General features: G+C 35.6%; 1 protein-coding gene across 1 annotated transcript in view; it reads right to left on the bottom strand.

The window, feature by feature from the left end:
- Positions 1–1,150: 1,150 nt before the first annotated feature.
- LOC128217479 (uncharacterized) overlaps positions 1,151–8,953 on the bottom strand; it is a 39,927-nt gene continuing 32,124 nt past the window's right edge. The window contains exons 26-36 of the mRNA XM_052924634.1: positions 8,590–8,824; positions 8,000–8,183; positions 7,521–7,755; positions 6,030–6,143; positions 5,206–5,387; positions 4,260–4,431; positions 3,959–4,003; positions 3,518–3,587; positions 3,143–3,198; positions 2,511–2,765; positions 1,151–1,749 (exon numbers count right to left, since the gene is read on the bottom strand). Of these exons, the coding sequence (XP_052780594.1) occupies positions 1,688–1,749; positions 2,511–2,765; positions 3,143–3,198; positions 3,518–3,587; positions 3,959–4,003; positions 4,260–4,431; positions 5,206–5,387; positions 6,030–6,143; positions 7,521–7,755; positions 8,000–8,183; positions 8,590–8,824 (1,610 nt within the window). The 3' untranslated portion in view covers positions 1,151–1,687. The remainder of the gene's footprint in view (positions 1,750–2,510; positions 2,766–3,142; positions 3,199–3,517; positions 3,588–3,958; positions 4,004–4,259; positions 4,432–5,205; positions 5,388–6,029; positions 6,144–7,520; positions 7,756–7,999; positions 8,184–8,589; positions 8,825–8,953) is intronic.

Raw genomic sequence — 8,953 nt, 5'->3', positions numbered from 1 at the left:
CACTCACTAGATGCGTCTGTCATTTTTTTTTTAAAGTTGTGTGGTATTTTACTGTTTTTTGAACTTAAATGATAAATTTTATACCAATAAACACATTGTCTAAATTACGGGATCATCGGACAAAGGACGTGTATTTCAAAATACGCATATTGACTTATTATCGAATGGTCGAAATATTTATTATATGCTATCAAAACTTTTTGATGATATGACAAAAAAATCCTCAAGTTCTAGCATAAGGTTTGTGCCATTTAAGCAATGAAAGGGCCATAATTCTCACGTGAGTGGCTCGTTATCATACCTAGACGATATATTCTGACCAGATGCACTTTGTCAAAGACTTGTGATGATCGGTCATACACCCCTTGAGTTACAGCACGGATTACAAAAAATGCCTGTATTTTGATCAATTCAAAAACCGTAACTATGAATTCACTGGGGGTGGGGGGCGTTTGTGTAATTTGAGCATTTCAATGACCATGGCTATTTCTGTTAATATATAAATTGTCATGTTCGGACAACAGCTATACGAAACAATTCCAAGATTAATGGCTGCAATATTTTCAGGTCAAGACATTATACACCATCATTAAAGTTATTTTTAATACCATAAAACTGTACTAGTATATCTACTTTTAATTTGATAAATGCAATACTTCAGTTCTGAAATTCAACCTAATCTTAACAGTTAGTTTCTTCTTAAACATCAAATATCAAATAGACGGCCATGGGTTGTTGGAAGATACTATTAAACAAAAAAAAAACAACACTTGTGACGGTTCGTTTTTCTACACAGTAATTTGGCCATGAAAAACTTAACAGGCAAAATGGTGATTAAGTTATTACCAGAATTATTACGTCATAACATGACCATACATATGGACGCGCCTTCACTGTAAGCGGTCAATTTATGTCAAGCACACAGTGCTGTTGCGATTGTATAATATAATAATATTTTTTCATATTATATTTACAGGTATTCTTTGGTCCATGCCAGTTTTTTTAATTGTTGTTGGGCAATTCCAAAAAGGAATCATTATTTTACCTTTCGTACTGAATTGTCAGCTGCCGCATACTTACTATACTGTATTAAAAATAACTATGTTTTTTCTTCTTTTATTGAAACGAAACTGGAGTTAAAACTAGGCACATCACTAATTCAAAACAGTAAAAAGACAATATCACAGAGCTGAAGAAACAATAATATATTTGAAAGGACATTCAATTAAAACGGTAAGTTAAGACTTAATAACAATAACAGTTCCAAATTTGCAATTAATATTCCTTGGAATAAAAAAACATAAAAATGCTGACCAATTTTACGTGGTCGTTGTTCCATGACAATAACACACGATAGAATGCTTCATTTGGTTTTATAATTTTGAGAAATTTTGGAAAAAATAAGAGAAGTAAAACGAACAATTTTCTGTCTGTTCCGGTGAGTGGTAAATTTTGAGAGACAGCGTGACTACATTTCAACAAACCATGGATTAAAAGTTACTAGGAAAATATATGACCATTTTCTCTGTAATACTGTACAAACACTTGCAAGCATTAAATCATTCGTTGCAATCAAATAGTTGAAACAAAAAAGAAACGTCCAACACGCAGACTCTTCTTTGGCATTCTGATATGATAACATTGTCTTAATAAGTAAAACCGGCACATGATGATCGGAGCCGCGCCTCTACTGCGTTGACGACCACTCCAGAACTTTCGTTCCAGCAACGTGCATGCCAGTGTAGGTGGCTGAAAAACCACACAGATTTCACATATTTATGACAATTATAATAAATCACTGCAATTTTTCCTCAAGGAATATAAACAAATCCCCTTTAAAGTCTTTATTTAAGTTCTGGCCTAAATATACTTTTCAAAAAGTAGTTGTTAGCTATAAAAGGAAAATTATACTAAACATATTAAACACACATACTATCAATATTGCTCTCTGGGAAATAATTAACACATACACATTCACTTCGCATTGCTATCTTATTACGTTATGATTTTACCAGAGTCCTAAATATTACCAAATTACTAATCTTTACTAATAAAAATCGAGCCTATATGACTCCATACATTCCATGCATGTATACCATTTCCTGTTGGAAAACTTTATCACATGGAATACTGGGGCAATCCGAGTAACCAAACTTGAGCTACGTGTATGAGATTAAACTATGACCTTGAGCTATGAAATTGAATTATGACATTGAACTGTGACCCTAGCTGTTTAGAGGCACAAAGTGTGCGGCCTTACATATATACAACAAAAGACCATTACAGCTTTTGATATATCTAGATGGAATAGTTTGCTGTAAAATAATTTTATTCAAAACATACTGTTACGAATATTGTTAAGGTAAGTTATACGTATTATCTTCATCACAACTTTATTCTGTTTGTAAATGATATGTTTTATTTTTTCTGTATTTCTGGGGACAGCTATTACGAAATCCCACGTTATCACATTCCATAATGGACTATCACTAAACTATATAAATACGTACCACCCCACTGCCCTTGAGTGAATGCGAGATGCGGTGTGACCTGATCCAGGTTAACATCATCAGTCTCTGGTACAGCAATGGCGTCTGCCCAGTCCATCATAAGCTTGTCGGCAGCAAGCACCGTTGCCATGGTAGCTTGCCACGTGACACCGTCATCTACGGAGACCATAACGGTCGTTTTGTCTTGTGCATATCCGTAGACACGGTTCTGAGATGATTCAATCCCAACAAGGGTTGCGAGGTTAGGTTCGACAGCTTGAAAGAGAAATAAACATATGTATTTTGGTAGGTATATTCAGATATATTTGTTAAAATTAAATTTATAACATGGAAACATACTCCTATATTTTTTAAGTTAAATATCTTTAAAAAGTTCAAAACATGACATAAGAAGATGGAAGATACAAATTTACCTCATTAGTGATAAAGTAGATCGAAGACACGTAACAGTTTTATTTACATGTATTCGTCCGCAAAATAGCCAACGAGTATGACATTGGTCAGCGGCATTATATAATCAACCTGGTAATTACCATATGATTTGTTAGGTCAATAGTCAACCAGTCTGTTCATATTTATATAATTTTGAAAAAAAATAAACGGCTGTGGATATTTTATTGATATGAGGGTACCTTCAAACCGTGTGCCGACTGAAGCACTTCTATAGCATTGCCCAATATATCGAGCACTGAAAACGCAAATAAAAGTGATTGATTACCTCATCGTTACCAACGTTTCGTATTTCTGAATTAGTCGTCCTTATCACCACTATTTTAACTGTCAGGTTACCGAAATTATAATGGATACACCATAAACACAGTTTTTATTTTCAAATATCCATTAATACTCTTGGCAATAACTATCATAATCATGCTGAAGTTTTTTTTAAATGTTAATAATTGTTTAATAAGTAGACTGGTAGTAGACTAGTAGTGGTAGAAGTAGTTGTTTTAGTCATCAAATTCACAATAATAAAGTTGTTGTTACCATGACAACTGTATACATACCGGTCAACCTTCCGATCACAAACCACGACCTCCCCATTGGACATCTCAATGAAGCTGCGGTAGTTGAAATCTGGAATTGAAACATTTTAAAGTAGGGGTTTCATGTCCCTTTTTTCACTCCGTAGAACATTTATTTTTGCAACAATATTTAATTGAATGGTATCGACTTTGTCTGTATTGGTTTCAATAGTGAGTACTAGTTGAAGAAAACAAATTGGTCGTAGAAGGTCATATAATGGTATCAAAATCCACTATGCTCGTTACTATATATTATAACATATGCAACTGGCCTAGAAGTAAATGGAATACTAGAACATTTAGTGTATCAAAACTACATGAATATCAAACTAGAAGAGGGCTATTCTAACATTAGAACACCTTAATTTAACATCAATGTATATGGACAAGTACAATGAGTTTTAGTAAAATAATGTCTTTCACCTGTAGGTATAACTGTTGCATCCCCGGCGACAACCTGACAAGCGGCTAAAATTAAAGAATTTTGTGTTTATAACTAAGGTCCAATAAAGCAAGATCTAAAACTAATAGGCAAACAAACGTTTACTCTAAGAACTTTGATTCTAACTCGTGACAAAACGTGTAATATACATTTCATAATTTTACTTTTTTACATGTAGAACAAGTAAAATCGAAGATACTTATGGTATGGAAATTTACCGTATAACATATTTGGTAACACAAAATCATAAATTGGCAAAATTCGGACAATAAATAAGCCAACCTGCCGCCGTCATGTCAGAGGACTGAAGACATCCATAGAGCTCAAACTTGATGCCAACGTTTGGTTTCTGGAGGAGGGCTGTGTCGTTACTGATAAAGATGCGGACACCTCTGGCCACCGTGCCGCTCGTGTAGAGTTTCTCAAGGTCAGCGGGTGCGGGTCCGAGGGATAGCTAGTGGTGTGTATTCAACATATAATATCTTTAATAAATTGGATTAAAGAACCCAGTCACTAGACTTGTGTAAGTATAAATGCAATAATTTATTTTTGGCGTAGATGTTGTATGGGGTGGGGGTGGGGAGAAGGGTCATATTCATTAGCGTCTTGAGCCTGAGTTTGCTCCTCGGGCTCAGATAACTGAATTTCTGAATGTTTCAACATATCTATATTATAACTTATTTTGGCATAATATGTTTGCTTGATCGTAGATAAGACCATGTGTAACAGATACAACAAGTTAAACCATCTTTCCTCTCGTAATATTTATGCAGAATAGTCTCTTGTCGATGCATACTAGCATTTTAACAACTAAATTGAAATTTTGCTTTTTATTTTCAGGCGCAAAACTCATATTCAAGATGAATATGGGCCCAAGTAACATTTACTGTCAAGAACAATAAGCATATGTTTTGCGAAATGTATTGGTAAAGAAAATCACGAAAACAAAACAAAACACGTTGCCACCAGAACGCCATCGAGGTTGTTAGATACATGCACTTCTACTTCCAAATATATGTCCCAAGACCCTAATCAAGCGTCTTAATAACGACACACAGAGTAAAATCTCAGCCTTCTTTACGCAAAGATGCTTTCAGAATGATCGTTCAACAAAAATACGACAAAGGTTTTACATAACGTTTGCTGGTGTTTCAACTACAACGCTGACATATGCCGCTAAAGCGAATACAATCCATCCGTTTATCATTATTATTACTCATAGTTATACCTTTTCAGCCCCAAACCAGGCTTGGCCGTCGTTGGTATATTCCAAGGTCAACTCAGTAGCCTTGTGCGGTCGTCCGAGATTTTGTTGAACGTCGATTGCCGTCAATTGTGTCTCGTTGCCAAAGTAAACACTCACGTAACGCATGCTTGCAAATTCACCATCACGCACGTACGGGACCCAACCTGATTAAAGCAATGTGTTTGCATTCGCTATTTATCATTGTAACATGCGCTTGTTTCAAGTGACATTATTATTCAAATTCAATACATACGCATGTATAACAAATATCAATTTTGACTGATAAATCTTTAACTACTAACTGAATAATGCATTTATGGAAAATATAAATTACTGAGTAAAAGGTTGTAACCGTGTATTTAATAGAAGAAAGCGCAAAACATATAATAATTGGTGAATGTTAAAATATTTACAGTGGTCTACTATAGTCTCTTAAGATAGAAATACCGTGTTTTATGCTCATTTCTTTCAAGTGTAACTCGGTATCGTTCTTAAGAACCATTGTTTTCGGCATTTATTCATTCCTTTTAGAATATTGAAACAATACTATTAATTGTGGTAAATCGTATTCGGGAGTAAGAGTGCATCTTTAATGTACCCGATACATTTTTTGACCTGTTATAAATCTATGAATACTGAATATTCAGCAAGCAATATCATTTCAAATGATACCAACATTATATGCGGTATTAAACATGGCATCAATATTGAAAATACAGGTTAATTAAATTATCAATACACTTGCTGACTTGTAGGTAGAATTTCCTATCAATGTGAACCATGTTTACGTATTAAACGCTATTTACCAGCTCCTCCGTTTAGTCTTGCATATACATGGGTGCCAACGTTTTTGGTGTCCGAGCCACTTATCTGACAGTCCGCTATAGCCCCTGTCTCCATGCCAAGAGCAGTGTTGCAGCCTGAAACCATTGTCATTGACACAATGTTTGTATCTGTTTCCGGTTATTATTCTTATTGGCGGAATAAAATAGTGGATTAAAGTAAGTACTTAAATGTTTATATAATAATAATAATAATAATAATAATAATAATAATAATAATAATAATGAATAATAATAATAATAATAATAATAATAATAATAATAAAAATGATAATAATGATAATGACCCTACTTAGTTCCTGTAAATTGATATGACTAGTTCATTGTTTTGGTGAGGTAAGGATGCTTACGACAGGGAGTGTTTAAATTTTACGCGGAAAGTGCTCCCCCAGACTAAACGGATTCTTAAAATATGTAGATCAGAATATGTATTGTATTGATAAACACCGCACACTCTGTTAATAATTGGAATCAGTCTTTATGTCAACGTGAGTAAACGTATCTAGGCCCATATTGTCTGGAACACATCTTCTTGTACTTGTGCCGAGTAACGTTCAGTGACATTGCCAGAGAGACTTCTTTCCAGTTATTTACACACCTATGACCAGTGTGTGTATACCTTGTGATAAATTGCGTCATAAATGCTACGTCGGAGGGCAACGTTTTGCTTTACTTTTTCTTCACCATTTTAAATGGGACATAGCGCAGTCTACGCCGCTTACGGAGCCCGCCATCGGTATTTTACCAGAGTTTGATCAGTGTGTGTATACCTCGTGATAAATTGGGTCATTGGGCTTTTACCAGAATTTGATTGAGAGTTTAGTTTCTTAAAACACTTCGACAAACCTTTTCACAATACGGCCGTCTGACGGAGCACGGTCAAAACATGATTTGGGAAACAGGTTTGTCAAAGTGTTTGATGAAACTAATCACCTTATCAAACTCCTGTAATAAAACGAAGGCGGGGCTCTTTAAGCGGCATAGACTGCCCTTTGTTTCATTTAAAATGATGTAGTAAAAGAAAAGTTATCTTTCAATTGATCTAAGTCTTCATTTTAAGCAAAATATTGCCTTCCGACGTAGCATTAATGACGTAATTTATCACGTGGTATACACACATTGTTGCCTTCCGATGTAGCATATATGACGCAATTTATCACGTGGTATTCACACACTGGTGACTATAGGTCGTGTTGAATCCATACTCCAAACTCTAGTCTACACATCGTAAAGGTTTCAGTGCGTATCGTTAAAAGAAATGCGAGCACTTCTCAGCGTAGTACTTTTAACACCCCTCGTAATCAGTTTGTAGTGCGGTTAAAAAAAGTGCCGGCGATGGTGCTATATACGTACAGGACAATAACAGTCAAATGTACACCTATAATCATATTCAAAGTAAGACATTGAATCTGAATACATGTAAAACAATAAGAAGGCATGCTAAAAAGCACCCACTTGCTCCGGCGCCCGCCACAATGCCAGAGATCTCGAGAGACTGCGTGTTGGTTGTTATCACAGGGAACCAGGGCTCGCTGGCTGCAGTCTGGTGGAACGCACTTAAAAACTCGGTCTTAACCTCGCAGTAAGCGATAGAAGGATCAACGTTGTAGCCCACCGGGACAAACGCTGTAACGTTGACGTCAGCGCGCACGGTGAACGTGTAGATGTCAGTGAAGTAGAAACGGTCGCACTGTGTAGCCAATACATAGATTTGTTCTGGTTTTGACAGATAATTTCATCTTTATATATTTTATAAAGAAGTGGTTAAGAAAAAATATACTATTTTACTATTACTATTGTTACCATTAAAAAGTTATACATTAATGACTGCATGTCCATTATATAGTATTTAAGTTTATATATATCATTTATCCTTATTTGTGTTAAAAGAACACCATGTAAACTCCTAAATATCTTTTTGTTAATAAAGATACCCAAATTTCAAGTATTGCTGGGTCTCCGCTGTCTGATATGATGTCGCAGTTGGGCTTGATTGAAGCTATAAAAGTAGTCTGTGGTATCATGTACGTGGGGAACTGTAGGACGATGCTGGTGTTGATGCCTTCAGCCTGGGAGGTGTTTAGGTGGTAGGCCACGCCCTCAACTATCCAGGACGAACTGATTAAAACAAGGTTATTAGTGGTTGAATTATGATATTAATGATTTTGTAAAAACTAAAGACAATTTCTGAATCAATGAGGGAATAAGAGAAGTTGCGATTGGCTAATACTAGTAGCTTGTCTGAATCAATGCGGGAATAAGGGAAGTTGCGATTGGCTAATACCTGGTCTGAATCAATGCGGGAATAAGAGAAGTTGCGATTGGCTAATACCTGGTCTGAATCAATGCGGGAATAAGGGAAGTTGCGATTGGCTAATACCTGGTCTGAATCAATGCGGGAATAAGAGAAGTTGCAATTGGCTAATACCTGGTCTGAATCAATGCGGGAATAAGGGAAGTTGCGATTGGCTAATACCTGGTCTGAATCAATGCGGGAATAAGGGAAGTTGCGATTGGCTAATACCTGGTAGAAGCAATGCTGTTGTTAAGTTCCACGAATATTCGTGGCTCTTCATCTCCGACTCTGTCAATTTCCACATCGTGGTCGTAAATAAAGATGTAGTTGGCCACTTTATTTCCGATCGACAGTTTGTGAATGGCTCCATGTGAACTGAGAGAGCAGTCAGCCATTTGGATGTCAACTTCAAGAATGACGTCATCATCACCCTGCTGTTCCGCTTTCCTCGTGTACGTTAAACCTGAACAAGGGCATTTTGAATGCAAAACTAACATATCTGTGAGTATTTTTTTAAATTTATTTTTACAAAGGTTTTTTTTTTCATCATTTAAAGTGTTTTTCGATATTAATATCATTTAATTATTAATTG

The sequence above is a fragment of the Mya arenaria genome, chromosome 14, assembly GCF_026914265.1.
Source record: "Mya arenaria isolate MELC-2E11 chromosome 14, ASM2691426v1".
In the NCBI taxonomy this organism is placed as follows: domain Eukaryota; kingdom Metazoa; phylum Mollusca; class Bivalvia; order Myida; family Myidae; genus Mya; species Mya arenaria.
The sequence above is the reverse complement of the archived record's forward strand: the minus strand, read 5'-3'. Positions and strand labels throughout refer to the sequence as shown.